The sequence below is a fragment of the Lepidochelys kempii genome, chromosome 5 (assembly GCF_965140265.1).
Source record: "Lepidochelys kempii isolate rLepKem1 chromosome 5, rLepKem1.hap2, whole genome shotgun sequence".
NCBI lineage: Eukaryota > Metazoa > Chordata > Testudines > Cheloniidae > Lepidochelys > Lepidochelys kempii.
The window spans coordinates 78,110,232-78,132,780 of NC_133260.1; the positions used below are offsets into that span (position 1 = coordinate 78,110,232).

At 39.3% G+C, this 22,549-nt stretch overlaps 1 protein-coding gene across 1 annotated transcript; it reads left to right on the forward strand.

Annotated features, from left to right (window-relative positions):
- Positions 1–1,470: 1,470 nt before the first annotated feature.
- Positions 1,471–22,276, forward strand: ZNF475 (zinc finger protein 475). The gene is made up of 5 exons (XM_073346224.1): positions 1,471–1,560; positions 6,550–6,674; positions 8,292–9,236; positions 15,711–15,891; positions 22,125–22,276. Exons 3-5 carry the CDS (start codon positions 8,526–8,528, stop codon positions 22,274–22,276), a joined length of 1,044 nt encoding a protein of 347 aa, XP_073202325.1. The 5' UTR covers positions 1,471–1,560; positions 6,550–6,674; positions 8,292–8,525.
- Positions 22,277–22,549: the final 273 nt, after the last annotated feature.

Here is a 22,549-nt window from a genome sequence, read left to right on the forward strand (position 1 = left end):
GGCGTAACAAGCAAATTCCGTTAATTCATATAGCTAAGTACCGGTGATGGACTCCTTCAAAGTCATCCTAATTACCTTTTGTTCCTTGCAGAACTGCAGCTTGTCAAAAGACATGAAATTGTATTAAAGATCCTTGGATCCTGATTCTGTCATCTCAGATCTCCTTAGGCTTCATCAGGGGAAGTTTGAGTCACAAGACTGAGGTCCCAGTTATGCTGGTACGCCCTGAATATGAGATTTGGACATTGGACTATAACCCATGAACTATTTCTGAAAGAACTCTTTACAACTACAAAGTTCACCATCTCTCCTATGAATCTGAACCTCAATGAATCAAACTCATGTCTGTATGTATATTGATCGTTTAACCATACTCTTTCTCTCTTTTGTTTTTTAATAAATTTTAGTTTAGTTAATAAGAATTGGTTGTAGCATGTATTTGGATAAGATCTGAAACATTCATTAACCTGGAAGGTAATGTGTCTGATCCTCTGGGATTGGTAGAACCTTTTCTTTCATATGATTAAATAAGATTTACAGAAATTTTCATCATATTTGACGTGGGTACCTGGATGGAAGCCTAAGGGGAACTGTGTTGTTTGGACTTCTGAGTAACCTGTAAGGTAATAAGGAAGCTGTTTCATGCTGGCTTGGTAAATCTAAGTATTGGAATATCCACCAGTTTTATGGGGATTGTCTGCCCCATTCTTTGCAGTTCACCCTAATTGAGTGACCATAGCTGGCTCCTCACTAGGAACCCCGGTCACAGAGGCATACTCAGTCAGTGGGTTCTGAGGAGATCTGCAGGGCCCTCAAGATAGAGGTGAGAAAAACAGCCAGGATTGCCCAATATTTACAGGCAACTGTCCTGTGGAGAAGATTAGAGGGGTAAAAAGCTGTACTAGCAGTACTGAAGAAGGTGTGTGCCCAGGAAGTTCAAGGCATGAGACATGCACTGCTGACTGATCCTGTAATTTAAGGGTATCCATCTACATCTCCTACCACACACTGACATCATTCATGTTATAACTATATAACAACTTGTGGGGGTGGGCAGGTATTCCAGCGGCAGCTCCTCCTGCATCCTACACATCCTCACCTAATGTAGGTCAGTGATTATGGAGTATTTGCAGAGCGGGGAGAGTTCTGTTCCCTCCTCTTTACCTGGTGTAGGTCAGTGATAGAGCAGCGAGAGGAAGATCTGGAGGGAGCTCCAGCTGCTGCACCCTGGCATCCCACTCCACTGAAGATGCTTATGGGGATTGCAAAGACAGCCTCTCATTGTTTTTTCCTGAACACATCTCCTCCTTCCTTTTTCTAACCAAACAATGAAGCTGGCCAATCAGCTTCTGAGGAGCTCTGTGAATTTACATTTGTTGACACATTGCTGGGCAACGTGGGGGAGACAAAAGGGAGACTCCCATTACCATAGCAACAGAAAATGCTAACCTTCCAAGTCCTGAAAGAGAGACGGGACTGTGCTGCTTCCAGTTCCTTGCCCACTCCTGGATGCTCACAGCAGGGATCAGTATGTAGGGAATTAGGTGCTGAAATCACAAGGTAAGTCAGAAAAAATTACACATGCAGAGCAGAAAAAATGTGGGTTGTTTTGTGTTCTTCTCAACCTGCTGTTTAAGCTAACCCCAACATACTGTAAAAATTCCAGGGCCCAGAAGTGGGGGGAGGGGCGCCCTGGGCTTCAGCTGCAGGGGGCATATTGGGCCCCCAGCTTCATCCGCCTGAGGAGCGCTGGGGCTCGAGGCTCCCAGCTTCAGCCCTGTGGGGTTCTTTGGGTGTCACCATGCCTCAGTGGGTCAGAGTTGACAATACCAGATTCAGGACAAACTGCTGAGAAATAGGGCTCACATCCCAAACTGGTAGTTATTGTATAATTAGATATACCAATGCCTGACTCTGCAACTGACCTGCTGTATGACCTGGGCAAATCACTTCACGTCTCGGTGCTGCTGTTTCCCCTCCCACCCTTTGTCTGTTTTGCCTATTTAGATTATAATCTCTTCAAGGCCCAGGCAGTCTCTTACTCCGTGCTTGTATATTGCCCTGCACACTGGGGCCCTGACCTTCTCCGGAGCCTCTAATTGCTATTTTAATATGAATAATGAATTATAATAATAATGTCCATGCCTCATGTGATGTTGGAAACCTGATTGCAATGTTGTAATTTCTATAAAATCCAAATGTGATGTCACAAACGAGATTATAACTTTTACTTTAGCCTGTTTGAGACCCCATTCATTTTCATGGATTAATGTGAAAATAAATATGGAGTTACAAGTGGGAAATGACGCCCTCAGACATCAGATAAAGGATAAGCAGCAAGAGCAGATGAACTCTTATATGATGGTGATGGGAAAAAGGCAATAGGCCAAATTCTACAGGCCTTATTAGGTGAAACTCTCATTAAATTCAGAGGGAGTTTTGACTGATTAAGGACTTAAGTGTGTAGGACTTCAAGTTAGTATTTATAAAACAGAATGTTTTTTGGAAGGTATAATTAGTTTTACTTATTTTTCATTTTACTGTTGAATAAGCAATAGTCTATCCTGGCACCAGGAGACCTTATGCTATGTGATCTTCCAAAAGATACATACTGTTCTGTGGTTGTGAATTGTCCATGTGGCATTCCTGCTAAGTGCAAAGGTGAAGTGTTGAGGATTACTAGCATTGGCCCTTGGTCAGCATAGATGTGTTTTATTGGCTAGAATTCAGTTAAGGAATCCAAACTCATAAAATGGCCTACTAATGGGTTTTGAGGGGTTTTTACATAAGAGAATCTAGAGAGGTTCCAAGTTCCAACACAGCCATGAAAGAAGTCCACAACAATCAGAATAATAGCCATGTCAGTGAGATATGCTCCTCCTGAACCTAGAGCCTTTCAAACTGAATGCTTGACCCACACATAAAAGCTAAGAGAAAATAACATGTATTGGTTATGATGCCATTGTTACAACTCTTGATTAGGATTAGTTAAAAAGTTTTATATGCTACAAGTCGTGTTCCCCATACAGAACAGGAATGTGGGTGGTCAAACTTATATTCATTACACACTTTTGATTCTGGTCTGTAATACATAAAGTGTCACTCTCAGCCTGAAGCCATTGTATTCCATATGTTTTTAATTGAATCAGACTAGTTCATTATTTTTAGAATTGCTGCTCTCAATGGGAACTGCAGGGGGTCTCAGATATTGGCAAACAGAGCTATATAAGATAGCAAACCATAACTGGTTTCCAATGTTGTATCATTTAGAAAAGAAAAAAATGTTTTATTTTACCTTTTACACAGAAGCATTAATTCAAAAACCTGAATGAATTCAATGTATTTTATGATTTAAGCTAGAGAAAGGGGGTTTTGAACTCTTCAAATACATTTTCAGTTCAAACTAAATTTATATTTACTTTCCAACAAACAAAGGTCAATTTGGCAGGAAGAAATGTAGATCAAATGGTATAATCCCCATAAGGAAGAATAATTCTGTAAGTATTTCAACAGAGAGCTTGGGAATCCAACAATAGGTTATATTGTTAATATGTTGTTTATAGCTTCCTTTATTGTTTGATTCACTGTTAATAATAAAATAGCTTGAGTCAGCCAACATTCTTCATGTGGGAATCAGTGTATTGCTTGATGTTACTTTCAAATCCTTTCAGGTGACATAATAATCAATCTGACATAAACCAGCAAATAGAACAGAAGATGATGAGTACAACCATACTAGGTTCAGAGACTCTTTAAAACTTAGCTGAACTTTCGGACGTTCACTTCCCCAGACCCTCCAACAACAATTATCTCCTCCCTCCACGTGACCCGTTAGTGGCTCCATTTCCTTCATCCCGATAAAAGGCCTTGGCTACCTTCCAACTTGTGTTCAATGGCAGTCCTCCTAAAAATCCCTTTCTACTATTTGAAAGGCCATGTAGTTACAGCAACCTTATTGCTAGGCTCTGTTGGCCAATGAATTCAAATTTTACATGTTCTGGAACCATGTGCACCTGTTGTGGAGCACACCCCACCACACATTCAGTGACTAAAGTCATTTGTAGGGTGAAGAGTTGAACCCCAGGGAAGTAATTTCAGAAAGGGCCAGAAAATTCAGAGCCCTATGAAAGGTAAGGGGCTTGCAGACTCATTATATATACAATATATAAACGTCTGAGAGTCTTGAACGTCTGAGGTTCTTGTCAACTGCTGGAAATGCCCCACCTTGACTATCACTTCAAAAGGTTCTCCCCCGCCCCCTCCGCTCTCCTGCCAGTAATAGCTCATCTTAAGTGATCACTCTGGTTACAGTGTGTATGGTAACACCCATTGTTTCATGTTCTCTATGTACATAAATCTCCCCACTGTATTTTCCACTGAATGCATCCAATGAAGTGAGCTGTAGCTCACGAAAGCTTATGCTCAAATAAATTTGTTAGTCTCTAAGGTGCCACAAGTACTCCTTTTCTTTTTGCCAATAAGTAAAAATTATCAAATAACTTTGAATAACTAACAAATTGGTAAAAGTCTAACTCTCTGTGGATAATTTGCAAACAGAAAAGGGAGCTAAATTTGTCAAATAGTTTGTTGAGAATGGTATTCACATAGCTCACATAGCATTTAATAGGACTCGCATGTAAAATACATACATAAATCAAGGGGACAATTTACAGAAACTATAAGAAAGGCAAAAATCCCAATGTTCAAACATGCTGAGAGCTGAATTCTTGAAAGTGAATAGCCAAGTCCTTTGCTTCAGAATTTGCTCCCTCTTGTGATTGTCCAGAGCCTGGCTCTGGGGCCATTAGGAAACAGAATGGTGAGATAGTTGGAAGATCTAGATTTTATCCCTGGCACTGCCACAGACTTGCTGTGTGAGCTTATGTCAGTCACTCAACCTCTCTGTGCCTCAGTTTCTTCATCTGTTAAACAGTGATAACAGTACTTATCCTACATGCTTGTTGTGAAGCTTAGTTCATTCATGTTTGTAAAGGCTTTGAGATCTTCCAATGTCAAGTACTACAAAGGTACAAAGGATTATGGTTGTTAAATATGTAGCTGCAGCAGAAGATGCATTTATCTGAGATGGTATTTCACTGATTTTAACAGGTTTAGTGTTCAGAGCATAGGACTAGTAGTTAGGAAGTACACAGTCCAAATCTTGGCTATTCCACTGACACTCTGAAGCTTTGGGCAAGTCACTTAAAATCTCCTTATCAGTTTCCCTAGCCGTACAGTTGGGACAATAAAGCTTAGCTTTCAACCCGTGAGGATTAATTAATCAATGATTTAGTGTTTTGAAATTGTGAAGCAACTTGAAATTTGATATAAATGCTAAGTAGCAATCTCATTAAAAGCTGCTGGGATGTTCATTGTGCTTGGTATTGGTCATGGGAGTGAATGGTCTCTTATGACCAACTGTTAGCAATACATTTCATGATGGTTGCAATATAAGTGATTACATTAATAAACAGGATCACCCACACCTATATTTGAATACTCAGATCAGCACTTAGGCATGGAAAATGGGCAATTTCTTCAAAATCTAAATATCTTCTTAGAAAATGCCTCTTTTACACATTTAAATGTCTATCTGAGTATCCAGATGTGGGATCTGGATATTCTAGTAATGATTGTGATCATGTGAGTCATTTAGCATTTCATGTGCAGTGCTGAACCCTCTGAACTCTCAGTAAAGTAGGGCATGTTGAGGGTGTTTGGCAGTGCAGCTTATACAGTGAAGTTTTACTCTGAAAAGTGACTCCGTAAAAACAGCATCATACATGTCTGTTTTTTGTGCGTCTTTGTTTTTAATGCCTCCATTTCATGCATATTCCATTTGCTATGTTTACAAGTAAAACTTGCAAGACCCTCTTGGGTTCTAAAAGTCAAGTTGGGCTCTTTTTTCTGCATATGCATCACCCCCATTAATAAAGTTCATCTTCAACAGAATTGCTCAAGCATAGCTGAGAGCAGAATTTGGCCCTGCTATTAGAACCGGGTTTGCAATTCTGCTGATGCTATGGAACTCAGAGGAGAATCCATCTCCCACTCCCACAGCTGTGCTGTGCTAACAGGCATAGACATTAATAAAGATTTATTTTGGTCATTAAGGTTCCATTTCCACAAAGTTTCACTGAAAATTTCACTTTCAGGAAACCAAATTTGAAAATTGAGCTCAAGGAGTGTCATAAATGGTAAGCTAAAAAAGTACAGTTCCAGCAGGAATCTGTATTTTTATTGGTATCCAATCGTACAAAATTAATCCAAAATGAACAAAATATATGGTTGTATGTTTATTTTTTATTTAGTTGTTCCCAGAAACCTTGCAAAAATTACAGCCTAATATCTTGTATCAAAGGATGTACAGTTTATTTTGTTGCTTTCTCCAAGGAAGTGTTATGATCCAAATTTCATTGTTAATTTAATTTCCCAGTTGCATGGTGAATTTAAAGTTCAATTAAAAAAATACACGTAGTTCAAAACTTCATATTAATGGTTTTATCTAGTCTGTCAGTTACATGTCTTGTATTATTTTCTTTCATGCAGAATCACCTTCATCTGCCTGAATGCTGTCTGGATTTTCAAATTTGTTACATCTGTGGCCATGAATTTGTCTTCCAGTCAACACTAAATAAGAAATGCTTGGAAGGATGATGTCATGGAGATAAAAAGTAATTTACAGCAAGACATTAGTTTAAATGTTACATATGCAAAAATGATCAAAATACAAATCTTAGATCAGATGGAATGGTCAATATTTCCTGTATTTTCTTGAGATGAGGCACATAATATTTCTATCATGGTTGACTTCAAAGATAGAGTGGGTTTTTTACTGAAAAACTGGTTTTATGACAAGTCAAAATTTTCAGTATTTTTAATGTTCCTTTTGGATGGCAGGGGCCTGATTCCCCTCTTACTTACTGATTTTACATCAATATAACTTACTGATTTTATATCAATATAACACAGATTTACATCAGGTTTAGACTAGTATAAGTGAGAGGAGACTTTGACCTTGCACTGTTATATGTAGTCTCAGACACGGGTCGTTTAAAGTTTTTGTTTATCAAACTTAAATGTCATTGATAGTATTGTTGTTCCTTTAGTAAAATTGGGAAAGCATGGTAATCTTTCATGACCAAACTGCACAACAGGGTAAGTGGGTTGTGAAACAGGAGATTTCTGTTCTGTTCTCACCTCATCTACTGTCACTTGCTGTGTGGCCCTAGACAAGGGTTAAACTCAGATCCGCTATAAGCAGTTAGGTCAATGGAATGCACCCCTTACACCACTTCTGAATTTAGTTCTCTATGCCTAAATTCTTCCTCTCCAAAATAAGAACAATACTTCTCTGGAGCACAAGGATGTTGTGATTATTAACTAATATGTGTAAAGCGCCTTGCGATTCTTTAACTATAGGTGCTGTAGATATGCAAAGTATTACTATTTTAAGAGGAGCATAAAGATGAAAACCGGGGAGGCAAAAACTTGTGCCTCTGAGGAAGACAAGTGAGGGGCAGATTGCTCCTCCCACAAGGAACTCCAGGGAAGGAAAATTCTATAAGGGGAAACCTGTGCCGTTACCTCCATGTTGTTTCTTTGGGGGAGGGAAGGCAGATTTCCATAGAAAGCAAAGGCCTTCTGCACAGAGCTTTTGTGCCTCTGCTTTGATTCTGGGGGCCCAGTGGTCCCTCTCCATTATCTGGCACCTGGTTCCAGGGGAGCTGTGCTTCAAGGAAAAGAAAAGCAATTTTGCAATGAGTTAGAGCTTTTTAAAATCACACAGGACAGAAGAGAGAGGACATGATGTATGTCTCCCTGGACTGCCCACCCATCCCACACTCATCCGCGGACCTACAGAGAGCTATCTGCAGGGTCATGGGTTGATGAAGGGTGGACACTGCTGATGAGGGTTGTGCGCTAGCACTGGGAAATTTCATGAAGTATCATTTTGGTCAGGAATGAAAGTAACAAATTCTGGGTTATGTTTACAGTTGTATTAAGCTCAGCAGATTTGATTCAACTGGGTTCATACAAACCTTTTATCCGTATTTTGCTTCTCCTGGCTTTGCACCCCACAAGTTTACAGTTTTGAGTTTCAGATTTATATAATAAAATAATTTAGCAGATGACACTGTGGGTCAACCATCTTATATGGCCTTGCTTATTTGTATGGGACTTGAAAGTATAGCATGGTGGTAAGGCAAATGGAGTCTACTTTACCCCTGGTTGCCAACCTTTAACAAGAGATAGTGTTTATTAATTTCTTCTTATATAATTTGTTTCAGGATAAAACAAAACAAAAAGGCAAAACAAAAAAACTGCAACAAAAAACTCCCACAAACCCTTGCCACTGAAACATCACAATCAGATTGCTGGAAATATGCCTCAACTCCATGCAGCTCCCCTATACTCTGATAACTTCTGACCTGCGAAGCAAAGTCAACAAAAATGAGCATCACATTGAAAAAAGGCCATCTCAAGTAAAGTAGAGAGAACATTCCTGGAACATTGTATTCTTCATGGAAACAACTGTAAAGAAAAAGAGTTTGAGCAAGCATAATAAAACTCCGCCAAGTGCTGGAAGGGCCCCTGCTAATATCTCTACCATCCTGCCTTCAAAACAGATTGCGACACCCAGTGTGTCAGATCTTCCCAGAGTTTTGCCAGAAATAGCGAGTTTAGATTCCATAGTAAAAGCAAGCCCTGGGAAAAGGAGACCAGGCACCGTAATAATATCAAAACGGTCGAACACTACAAACATGTCTCAGAGTCAGTTGAATCGCCCAGTCATTCCATCAAAGAGACCTGGCTTTAGGGTGTGCTATATCTGTGGCAGAGAATTTGGGTCACAATCTCTTGCCATACATGAACCCAAATGCTTGGAGAAGTGGCGTATTGAAAATGACAAATTACCAAAGCATCTCAGAAGAGCAGAGCCTGCTAAACCTCAGTCCCTCACTGGTGGCGCCTATAATATTAAGGCTGCAAATGAGGCAGCTTATCAGAGTGCTCAACCTCAGCTCTTACCCTGTGAAAACTGTGGTCGCACTTTTCTTCCTGATCGTCTCCCTGTGCACCAAAGGAGTTGCAGACCAAAGGATGGTGGCCTGGGCCCTTCAAGCTCTAACCCCCCTAAATCTGTTAAAGGCCCTAGCTCTGGCCTTGTATCTGCAGCACGTACTGATCAATCTAGTAAAGTTCAACAAAAAAGTGGGGCCATACCAGACAAGGTAAATTATTATGCATATGACCTATGAAAGAGACATGATTGTTTTGCTATAGATACCCCAGAGACTAGAGATGAGTGAACTTTCATCAGATCTTAAATTTCAAGGCCTACTTTTTTCAAAGGCATCTTTTTGCTCCATGCAAATTCTTACCAACTGAGCAAGATTGGAGTAAGAGGGGAATAATGTGTTTGGAAGGGAAGGCATAAAATATTTTAATCCTATTTATCCCTGTTTCTTTGATCTTACTTGTTGAAAGGAGATATTTGGGTTCTCATTTTCATGTTCCTGTGGGAGATGTATCCCCAGAAGAGGCCATTATGCACTATAGGTCATTAAGAGATTATGTCAAGCTGCTTAAGCAGGCTTTGCATTTTCTAGTATGTTTTAACAGACATCAGATGTTTGTATTTAATTAACACGAGCCCTAATGTTTTCTTGGACTTTAATCATTCCAGAGATTTATATTTTTTAAATGTTAGATTTAACCATGAATAAAATCATTGGGTTTTGCATGTTCAAAGCCAGCAACTCAGAATACAATGAAAAATAAGTAAACAGACTGCAGTTTTTTCCACTGAATTTGATGAAGGAGCCAAGATTAATGGGACCAATTCTAACTTCAATTTATATGCAAGAAGCTACATGAACATTAACAAAATGGAGCCTATATTTTTTTGTTTCTGTACCAACTTTGGAATGGTACTTTATTTTGGCTGAATTTTTTTTTAAAAAACGCCTAAAGTTAAGCATCTAGATCCATAATTAGGTGCCTAAATGAGTGGCCTGATTTCAAAAGTGCTGAGCATCCAACTTCATTTGATTTCAATGGAGCCACACTACTGTAAAAAAGGGAACATGCATGGTCCAGTGGTTAGCGCATTAGTCTAGCATTCAGGAGACCCATGTCATTATTCTGTTACAGATTTCGTACAAGACCAGCTAAGTCACTTAGGCTCAGATTTTTAGAAATATTTAGGTGTTGCTCTGCTCAGCATTGCAGTGTCTAATTCCCATTTTGGTCACCTTTGAAAATGGGACTTAGCCATCAAAGTTACTTAGGCCTTGCAGTGCTGAGTGTGGCAATGCCTAAATATCTTCATAAATCGGGGCCTTAGTATCTCTGTGTCTCAGTTTCCCATCTGTGTGCGTAAGGAGGGGGCTATAATAGTACTTCCCTAGCTCACAGGGGTGTTGTGAGGACAAATACATTAAAGATTGTAAAAGTGAGCTGTAGCTCACGAAAGCTTATGCTCAAATAAATTGGTTAGTCTCTAAGGTGCCACAAGTCCTCCTTTTCAGATACTACAGTACTAGTAGCTATATAAGTACATAAGATAGATAGACAATGGTGAATAGACAGTAGGATTCTTCACCACATGTTCACATGGCATAGGATATATGAAGTAATGCAAAATGCTATATAAATGCTATGGTTGTAGAAAAAAGTACATTAACCTTGTATTGTTACATTGTATTATCAACCAAATAGCTTGTATCATTATGTAATATAGTGTAATTGTACAATGAAATACTATTATAATGCATATGAATTAAAATTGCTCTTTATGTACAATTTCATGTTTACTGAAGAAGAAAAATTAATTAAGAGAAAAATATTTTTTTAAAAAATAAAAGAAAAAAAGTCCATAATTATAGTGATGTACAGAAAAGGTTCTACGGAAAAAGTGACTTTGTAAAAATGATAACCTCTTACTCAACAGATGTGGGTGCATTCAATCACATCTGCTGACTTGATTCGCAAAAATAAGTTATTACTGCTTTTTACTCCTCTTAATACTGCACAGCCAGTGTAGCCAAGATGACGTGAACTGGATTTTAATCTTTCTTGTGCATCATTACTTTGTTTACTTATTTCCAGTCAGTTCATTCCACTGACATTGATGGGGGCTGTACAGGTCTGACTGACAGTGTAATATTAGTGATGATGCACAAGAAGGAAAGAACCCAGCTTGATTTTCAGGTCTGAGGATGAGTTTGCAGTGCTGGCCACAAGAAAAGAAATCTCTTCACTGGTAAATTGAATACATCTAGTATGGGAATTCTTCAGCAGTAATAGAAAAGGAACCATACACTGCATTTTTACATTTACAGAACCTCTCTTCTGTGTAGACCTGCACTTTCAAAGCAGAGATGGGAGTGGAAAGAGAGAGAGAATTATAATGGGAACATCATCTCAATTCTCTGAGTAGCATAAAGACCACACAAGAAATAGACCATCTGTAGAGCTTAATTTTTAGTCATCTTGTCCAGTTTTCACTGTATTTTTCCAGCAAATACTTGTAACTATTGTTTATGTTGCCAGCTACACAACAATTTACTAATGTGTTAATATTATGTTAAAAATAAATAATGGCTAATTAAGTAATAGCAAACAGCTTTGCAGCATAGAGGGAAAGAGCTGGGCTGGTGGCAGGAGAAGTTTGGAAAATACAACATGCAGTCATACCTAGTTAATGCAAAGTAGAAAGAGCTGCATCTCAGCCCTGTTCACCTGAAGGAATGTTGCCACAGGGCATGTCTTTTGAGGGACAGGAGAAGGATCAGAAGAAATTAATAGAGGGCTTCTTGGTGAGGAAAATAATCCTGGGCAGTCCATGTTATATTTATCCAAACTACTTTGGTCCAGAATCAGCAAGTCAATTAAGCACATGTGTAAAATCAAGTGTTTTGCTGAATCAAGTCCTTTTATGAATATTTAGTAAAATATATATATATTAAGAGAGTCTCTGTGCCAACAGTTACATTAATATTTATAATCAGAGACCATCAATAGATTCATAGATACTAAGGTCAGAAGGGACCATTATGATCATCTAGTGAACATAGAATCTCACCCATCCACTCCTGCGAAAAACTCTCACCTATGTCTGAGCTATTGAAGTCCTCAAATCGTGGTTTAAAGACTTCAAGGAGCATAAACTTGCATACCCCAATTCTGGGCTAGCACTAGCCAGAGGAACCTCATGGCTCCTCTAATTTGTCCCTGTTTCCAGTGGTCTAAAGGAGTCATTACAACTGAGTATCACTGAAATGAAGGGATGTCCTGCCACACACTTTCCCCTTTGCAAGTCCCCTGTGCAGGGAGTTGGATCAGAGGGTGAGGTAGGGTCAGTTATACAGACTCTGCACCACCTGGGGATTCCTCCACACTGGAGAATCCTGAACCAGTTGGTACCACTAAAGCACCTCTTGAGCTTCTATGTGCCACCAATGCAGGATAAAGCAACCATGGGGAAGCAAACAATGTGGCCCACTGTTTTTATGCTAGCTCTGATTTTCTTCTAATCTTCTGCCAAATCTTTTGTCCAGCTGTAGAGAAAGCTAGTTGATGTATTACTGATTTGTTAGTTCAAAGTTGTTTTTTAATCCAAAGTATGGATTTTAATGGAAACTATGGACTCATTTACATTAATTGAGTCTGACGATATATAAACCAAACAATAGCCTATGCCTAATTGACTTTCGGAGATTAAATCAGTTCTGAAATCCCTCTTCTTGGATCCTATTTGGATTATATAGTGATACATTAAGATGTTGTCAGTAAGGCACATAATTATATTATTTAAATCCAGTCGTGTACTACAGAGAATGCACTACTCTTTCATAGAAAAAAAATGGTTGCTACTTCCTATGCAGATTGATATTAATGAAATGCTATAAATGTTCTTTTTTCTGCTTTCTTTGGCAACAGATGTTGATAACTTTAATCCTAAAATCCTACCAGCTGGATCTGTAGCATCTGGTGCTGCCATCTGCTGTTTATTCCCTACTGTAATGTTTTACCCACAAAATAAAAATGTTAGCCACCTCTCTCTTCTGCATTACTGTACATCTTAACACAGAATCAGTCTGGTACTCCAGCAAAATCTTTACACCATTCACCTGATCTTCCACAAAACTGTGTAATGAGATCATAGAATTAGAACTTTTTCAAATAGCATGTATTGCCAAACAACATGGGCCTGCTCCTGCTCTCATCGAAGTCAATGACAAACTCTCCATTAATTTCAGCAGGAGCTGATTTGGACACTTTGTTAGAAGGTAATTCACAAAAATATGAGGACATAGAAAAGGATAGATAAAAATGGACAATAAAACATTTGAGTGAGTTTCATTAAGAAATATCATGATGGGTGTGGATGTTCCCCTCTCTCCTCTCTATAGTACCGTGCACTTTACTTCTGAGTTTCAAAAAGGTAGCACTTTTTGAATAAAATGGAAAACTCAGATAATTCCCATGCGGTTACATATGTATTTATCTACGGTGTCAAACAGAATTACCTTTTTATTACTACACTTAACTAGATAAATATAGGGGTCAGTTCTGGCTTCTATTCTACACCATTCCTGTCAGTATGGCCAGTCCCGCACTGAGGACATTATGATAGCCTGTGACAAAGAGACAATCTTTCTGATACTAATAAGATTCATACTAGAGAGACTTCCACCCCTACGCTAATGTCCTTAACTGTCGGACAGGTTGGGATGGGTGAAAAAAAGTCTGCTTTCCAGGAGCCTGATTCTGCTATTAATCTTTTATACTTCTTTCTCTGCTCCATTGTTCACATGTGAGCAGTGCTGGTCAGAATTCTGGTACCCTGTCATTCAGTTAGGTAGATAATTTGATGAGTGGGAACTTTTGGCTCGTCCAGTACTAGATGAAAAATTATTATGCTCTTAAGGGAAGTTTGCGACCCAGTCAAATTGAATGCCATAACAAACCAAAAATATACCTCTCAGGTAAGTACCATGTTCTACAAAACAGGCTTGGAAAAAGAAATTACTGTGCATATTTTGTTCATTGTTGAAAATATATAGCCTTTGAGTTTAATAATTGTATTCATGGTAGTGAAGACAATAAATGGTCATAACCTTGTAAAAAAGGACACTCACTAGAAGAAAGTCTTAATGACTTTGTCAGGTATTTGGAGCTATTTTTATGAGGACATATTTCCTCATGACATTGGGCATTAATGTGATCACTCTTTTTACAAGTGAAAAACAAAACCGTGAACAGTAAGTAGCAGACTGTTTAGTAACTGTCCTATGAGTAGTCTGGGTTGGAAAATTCCTTGAACTGAGATCTGATGATTTCCAAAAATAATTTACTTCCAAACAATAATCATTCAAAATGTGACATTTGGGCAGGACAGTTTAAGGAGGAATAAAAATTAATGTTAAATACCAGTGGTTTTAAAAATCCCAAAGAAACTCACCATCACAGAGATTCCATGGTTTAACAATCATCTCTTATGACAAATAGCAAGGAGAACTTTCTTTCACATTTTGTATTTTAGTTAGCTCTGGTATGTGTATCTGTGGAGGTGGGAGAGAATTTAACATGTAGCATGGGTTCAGGACAGGTATCGTGCCATCCTGAAGGTGATCTAGTTCAGTTCTGAAGTTTCTCTCTGGTCTTCAGTTTTCTTTAGAAAAATATTTGCATGCTGTTGAAAATTATAATAAGGAGCCATTTTTTCTTACATTTTTTTAACGTGCGTTTCTAAATAAAGCCCAAGTAGACTTCTGTCTACAGTACATCTTTCATCAGACTTCCCTACTCTCCTCCACCAAGGTGCTTCAGCTATGATCTCGAGGGACAATTTCCAAGGCTTGGTTAGATGTGCTTATTCAGTCTCTAGCCTTTCTGCTGAGAGTGCCAGAAAGAGTGCCAGCTGCAACCGTGAGTTTTGTGATGTGGATGTCTTTTTGTGACGTGGCTGGCACAGGACTGAGACCACTAACTCGTTCTCACATAAGCCACAAGCAGTCATCCAATGGCAACTTTTTGCAGTGTTGTAGCTCTGTGTAGTTTGAAAGTTTGTGCCTTCCACCAACAGAAGTTGGTCCAATAAGAGAGATTATCTCGCCCCCCCGCTTGTGTCTATCCAATGGTAATGATGGCCTGTCACTTCAGAATGAAAGTGTGGTGGAGCTGAGATAAAAAGTTACCCCTCTCCCGTAGGACACCTTTTTAAAGAGAAAGCTATTTGCTTTGATGGTGACCCTTTTGTGTTCCCCCCAATATCATTGGAGGTATCTTATTTTAAATAATTATTTTCTCCTGAGTTAAACTACTCTTTTTCTGCTTGATCCCATACTTAAATGATAATTTTTTATTTAGTATGCTGATCCACTGCTATGGCTATGACTGTGATGGTAGGAGTAGAAGGCTTTAAAACTAACCAGTCAAAGAATAATGAAGTGACATCCATGAATTTTCAGCCCAGAGTCTGGAGCATCTACCTGCTCAAGTGGCCATTTAATAAAGGAGGGACCTTTATGGGTTTAGGGCCTGAACCAAAGCCCACTGAAGTCAACAGAAAGACTCCCATTGATTTTTGTGAGCTTTGGATCAGTTCCTTAAATATGATCATTTTCCATTAAAATCATTATTGTCTAAAATGAGTTCTGAAAACAATAATGCTTCTTTACTGCAATTGTTGTTTGCAGCCACCAGCCATCAGACGGCCTCCCACTGTTGTTTGTTATATATGTGGCCGTGAGTTTGGAACTAAATCTATTGGCATCCATGAACCACAATGTCTGAAAAAATGGCATAACGAGAATGACATGCTACCCAAACATTTACGAAGACCTGAACCTAAAAAGCCAGAAGTCAGATCCTTAGGAGGTAAGCTACAGACCAAACAAGAGGAAATGGGAGGGTGTAAGTTGGAGGGAAAAAATAGTTTTAAAGAGAGAGAAATGTTTTACATGTAATTTTGTGTTCATTCGTATGAAACAATCTATTTGTGATAGAGTTTAGCTTGTTTTAAGCATCCTATTTTTTCTTTTGCCAAATCAGTGTCAGTTACAGGTGCTCTGTGCCTCTCAAGTAAGGGCCCCTTATATGTCAATCCCTTCTGAATCTAAAACCAGCCATTTGCAATCTGCTTCGTAACTAAGTCCTTCACGGGCATTACTCTGGGCTACTTTCTGCACCATAGGAAGGCACATTTTCAAGCAGGACAGTTCATCCAAGATCAATATGCAAGTACAACTGTTACAGGGTTCAGGGTGCAATCCAGACAAGTTAGGGCCGCTGGAGGGGCCACGCTGAGAATGGTCAATAAGGGTGAACTGCAAAAAATGGGGCAAATCCCCCAAACTGGTGGTTTATTCTTATAATTAGATTCACCAAGCCAGTCAAAAAACACTTTCTGTAAGACCTTACTGGTTACCAAGAAGCTAAAATATCGTTCCCATTTAGCAATCCAGTCTTTGGCTCCCACCCAGACAGCCAGGTCAAATATGGTGTGGATTACTTAAAATCTAAACCATATATAAAGTTCTACCAATTCCAAGAGATCAGAGATCAGACAATGAATATTTCAGATTTTACCCAAATACATTCTTATGGCCAATTCTTATTAACTAATCTACGTTTTATTTAAAAGGAAAAGAAAGAGTTACTGGGGTTAAAAGATCATTATACCTACAAATATGAATAAAGTTCTTAGGTCATAGCAAAGATGGTGAGCTGCTGATTTGCAAAAACTCCTTCCAGAATCAGTTTAATAATAGGCAGTCCATGTATAGACTTTGTTCAAATTCTTCCATAAGAATTTGCAGGGGCAGTCCAGGGTACCTGGAGACCTCAGTCTTGTGGCTTGAACTTCCCCTGAAAAAGTTGAGGCAGTTCTGAGATGGCAAGGATCAGGACTTAGAGTTCATTTATAGTCCTCTAGTAGGCTATGGTAGCCTTTTGACAGCAGATAACAGAGCGGGCATTCCTTGAATGAAGAATAGGTAATGCACATCATTGCTTTGACGTAAATCTCTATTTACTAGACACAGACCAGTAACTAGCTGCATTTATTAGGATAAGGTAATTTTACTACAGACTTCAGAGACATAAAGACAATGATATTATTACATCACAAATTTCATCTAAATGTTAACATTCCCTTTTGATCTCTGAATCCATAGAATATAGTAACAAACAGGAATAGATGTTTATCATCCACAAGCTAATATGGTTACATTGTTAAAATCTAACAAGATAAAAGTAAACACAGACAAATACAATTAGTATCTTCTTCTAATTCTCTAATAATACAGGTTAACATTTCAAATAATTTAATCTACTTTAACATGGCTTTGATAACTATCTACAAGAATGGCCCTGTTTACCATTTCAGTACTTCTCTAATACATCCTTAAGGTTGATTTTGGGTGTCTACAGCCCTCCTCCCAGCAGGCTCCTTTCTGCTAGGAGCTCCCTGAGTGCTATAAAACCCCCACCTGTCCTGAACAGATGAGTTTCCTTTGATTAGGGCTTTCCTTTCAGCCTAAATGTCCTCCAGTTTACAGCCTAATTGAGCCATCTGACCTATGTTACTCTCTTCAGTTACTTGGGGAGCACACTGCATCACAAGCTTCTGTTGTTTTGATTCCAACATACTTAATTTACATAGGAGACAGGTAAATAGTTACCTTCTCTCCTGTCTGGGAGGGAATCTGTTTCTCCCTGTTCGGCCACAGACTTTAAAACATAGTATCAATGAGTCTCCATAATTCCTTATATAGTGTTAATACAGGCATTTCACAATGATATTAATCACCAGGGTGTCATTAGCTTTAAGAAAAGACCTCGCTCTAAATACTTTTGTAACACAGTAATGTTGTATACAATCAGGTGATGCAACTGCTTATCACTTGAGCTTCAGCCCTTTTCTTTATAGACCCATAAACCTTTAAATAATTCTTCTGAGGGTTACCCCTCAAAGTAAAATGTATTCAAGCTGTAAGGAAGGCAACAAATAGTCTGATGCTGAGGGAGCTTCATACTCTTTCTTCCCCAGCTTGTGTTTGCTGAAATGCAAATTGTTCTGTTTCCTGCCATCTCTTCCCCCTGCTGTCTTGATGTTTACTTTTTGTATGTAAATTGAGGTAAAGACACCTGCCTTTAAAAATAAAAGGAGTACTTGTGGCACCTTAGAGACTTTATTTGAGCATAAGCTTTCGTGAGCTACAGCTCACTTCAGAGCTGTAGCTTTTTGCAGATACAGACTAATATGGCTGCTACTCTGACACCTTCCTTTGTTTAAGATAGACCTGTTTAACAACTCTTCCTGACATACCTGGTTTAAACACTCTTTAGTCATAATTCTAGCATATATCCATATCTTTTAATACCCACTGGGTACATACATCACATGATCAGTCAGATATAAGTTTTCAAATGATACCTCACAAGGCATATTTTGTACAAAGAATTTAGTACAACAGCATGTAGGGTGTGAATACATGGGGTGCTTAGTGTCACACTGACATATGCATTCATTAGAACAAAATATCCTCAGGCAAGAGCAATTTGGGGACTAATACCTCAGCCAGCTTTTACACCTATAATGTTGGCCATTTGAAAACAAACTAACATTTGCCAATGGTAACCACAAAATGGTGTCTGAGATACCAGAGTTTTAACCCTACCCTAGTAGTAATACCAATGCTAACTATGTAGTAACTATTAGCACATGTTGCCATTTTAAAAGCAGCTACTGTATACACTACAGTACAGCATTTTGCTCTTCATTATATATATATATATATATATAAATTACAATACCTTATGCAATAAGACAGTTGCATTGATCTTTCTACTGTCTCTAAACCCTAATAGCTTAATACAAATACACTTCCCACTGTGACATATGGAAGCCTAACTACAGTGGAAAATACTGTATGTGACATAAAATAAACATTCATTTCCTCTCACTTATTCAATGATTGCAATTTTGCCCAATTCTGCAAGTTGCGGAGTTTCCTCACTTCCCCTCCCCAGATCAATGAGAATTGGCAGTGCCCAGTGTCTTGCAGGATTGAACCCTTACATTCACTCTGTGCATATGTCTTCACAGCAGAGTTAGCTCCGGCTGTTATTTGAGTGTTGCCTGTAAACCTCCCTCCTGTCCACACATAAAACCCTCTTTCCCATCTTGAGTGATGCTTTCAGCCTGGGTTTGCTGGCAAGCTTGGGGTGTGGGTTACAGCCAGGGTTCTGCTTTCACTCGGGCTGGTGACTCACCCAGTTTGCAGTGAGGATGTAGGCTAACTCATTCAAAGTGTTGATAGCCCTTCAGTTCCTTCCCACATTTTCCCTTGGAGAGTGGCTCTGCTGACTACAGCACAAAGAACCATGGGATATGCTCCCAGGAGTCTCAGCAACAGATACAGGTGAGTGCAGCAACAGTGAGGACACAGTAACTCGAGTATTGTTTTGCAGTATGGCTGCTCTCAGCCAGACTAGGCTAACCTGAGTGCCTGAATTAACCCAAGTTAATTCTGCAGTGAAGACATACTCTGAGAAGACATTTTCATTTCATTAGCTCTTTTTATGATTGTCACTTTTATTACTACATACCAGGAGTAAAAATAAGAGAAAAAGATAGAGGACTAGATCTGATAGAGGAGGGCATAGCTGGGTAAAAAAGGAATACTTCAAGGTTTTGTGGAACAGCAGCATTCTGAGCCACTAGCTATCTTGGGGAAGTGGGAGGAAAAGAAAGTATCTACTCTTAGGGCTTGGCTACATTTGCAAGTTAGAGCACATTAAAGCAGCTCCAGGCACCCTAGCTCAGTACTCATCCACACTGGCAAGGCACGTAGAGCACTCTGACTCCACGGCTAGAGCGCTCCTGGTACTCCACCTTGGCAAGAAGATTAATGCTTGGTGCGCTTGGCTGAAATGCCCGGGCATCAGTGTGAACAAGGTGTTGTATTACTGCACTCTGATCAGCCTCCGGAAACGTCCCATAATCCCCTTAAGTCAAGTGGCCACTCTTCTCATTGTTTTGGAATCGCTGCAGGAATGCGGATATGCCCTTGGAAAGCTCCGTTTCTGACAGCCGGCTGCTTATCTGCTCCAAGACAAAGCAACCATTACTGTGGAATGCTGTGTGTGAGAGAGAGAGGCGGGGGAAAGAGAGGAGGTCTGCTGCTGTCTGAATTTACAAGACAGCATGCTGACATGCTTGCAGCCCCCCAAAACCCACTCTCTCTCCCCCACATACACACAACACACTCCATGTCACACTCCACCCCATCCCACCCCCATTTGAAAAGCACGTTGCAGCCACTTGCATGCTGGGATAGCTACCACAATGCACTGCTCTCTGTGGCCGTTGCAAGAGCTGCTAATGTGGCCACACAAGTACACTTGAAGCTGTCAGTGTGGACAGATTGCAGCGCTTTCCCTACTGTGCTCTACTCAGGCTGGTTAAACTCAAAACGCTCTACATCTGCAAGTGTAGCCATGCCCTTAAAGAAATCAGCACAGCAGGATGCACCTTTATGAATCTGCATGTTGCCTCACTCCTATGCAGTCCTACAAGGTGTTGAGTACCTACTGTGAGGTGCTATGTGCCCACAGATCCCAAGGAGGCACTTGACAGCTTCCACAATATGGTCCTAAGTGTCTGCTGCTGATAGGTTGAATAGCACCATGTTTGAGCAAAAACTATGTGCTCCCCACTCTCCTGTCCCCAAGAAAATAATCTTCCTTTTGTTCTTTTTTGCTAAGATGATTCCAATCATCCAGAAAATGCAAACTACCGCCCAAACCACACACACACACCACATGTCTCACAGTTTTATAAATGGAGGAGGAGGGTAGCCTTTTTGGTGAATGGAACAAGCAGTGTTCTAAAGAGAGGTACCGAAATGAGATCTGTTTACATAAAACTTTGTATAGTTGACATATTTTTTTAAAAAAAAATAAGTGTGACTGGAGAGAACCACTGAACTGATTGCAGTTTTTTTGTTTTCTGAATGCAACAAATGCCTGTAGGGAGAAAGTCACCTCCTTTCCTTTTCTGTCTCTCTCTTTTTATTCAATAAACTTTCCAAAGTACAGAAAATACACATTCATTTCCTGCAAAAGAAAGGGGTATTTGCCTCAGCCAAAGAAAGAAACACCAGTCGGTTGCTCATCTAGCAAAAAGAACATTAGGAACAGGCGTATTAAGAGATCTAAGGGTTATTGTGGTTATGTGAACTGTTGGATATGAATCATATTAAAACTGCCTGGGCCCTTCCTGAAGAGATCCATATCGTGCCAGTGACAGAAACCATGGAATATTTTAAAAATGCATGGGAGCTTTTTTAAATAGACTGGTGCTCGCAGTTTGAAAACAAGGTGAAAGAAAACAAGGTTTTATGATACAAATTAAGTAGCTGAAATAAACTCCAGCTATTTCTTTAGAGCCTGATCCTGTACTCGTAATGCAGGTAAACTCCCACTGAAATAATTGTGAGTAAAAATTGAACAAAATACTACATGTGTTTAGGAAAGGACTGCAGAACCAGTCTCAATGACCTCAGTGGGTGTTTTGCCTGAGTAAAAACTGCAGGATTTGTCCATAAGAGGTTTTGGGCTAATCTCACTCCTATTCAAGTCAATGGCAATACTCTTGTTGACTTAAATTGGAGAAGAATTGGGCCCTTTGCTCAGACAAACACAGATGGGACATACACAACATACATTTCCTCCCATCCACTTGGTCAGATAATACAGACTCATTGAGCAGAACTTGAAATAAGGCCAAGAAAGCGAAACTTTGCTGATAATAATGTGTATACAAAGATGTAAATAATTAATTAAGAATTCATACCGTAACACAAAGAGCAATGTTTTCTCCTTGCTTTAGTACAATACAGAATGACTGAGTTTATAGTTAAGTTTATTCAACCCCTGGGACTATAAGCAGGGCTTTTTTTTTTCTTTTTTTTTTTTCAAAAGCAAGATGATTTGGTTAAAACTAAAAGGCTCAGTCAACAGGTATTTCCTGAAAATATTTTCCATAAAGAGCTGAATATGGCTCTCCAGAATGAAAACTAATACTTTCTTTTTTAATTTTCCAGCCAAAGGTTTCTATGATCTTGATGCTCTAAATGAGGCTGCCTGGAACAGTGCCCAGAGCCAGTTAGTTCCATGTGATATTTGTGGGCGTACTTTCCTGCCAGACAGACTGATTGTCCACCAGCGATCCTGTAAACCGAAACCAGCAAAGTAAAGTACCCCCCTCCCCCCTCAAACACACACCTTCCAGCCAAAGCATTAAAGGAATAAAATCCTGCTTGGAAATAAAAGGCATAGCTCAGAGGCTCTGTAAAATCACGGTGATGTAGAAACATGTTCAGATCATCTCCTTGGTAAAAACAACAGTAGCCACTATAACATAGGCCAAATACAGTGATTTTTTAGCACATCATTATAGAAATGGAAAACATATCTCGTCATTTCTGTGCTCTGAAGGGTGCAGCACAGAGCTCATAGTTCAGGGGTG

Coding starts and splice junctions, on each gene's coding strand:
- ZNF475 (XM_073346224.1), top strand. CDS start 8,526: ATGGAAACAACTGTAAAGAAAAAGAGTTTGAGCAAGCATAATAAAACT. Junction 9,237..15,710: donor GTGGGGCCATACCAGACAAG/GTAAATTATTAT, acceptor TGTTGTTTGCAG/CCACCAGCCATCAGACGGCC. Junction 15,892..22,124: donor AGAAGTCAGATCCTTAGGAG/GTAAGCTACAGA, acceptor TTAATTTTCCAG/CCAAAGGTTTCTATGATCTT.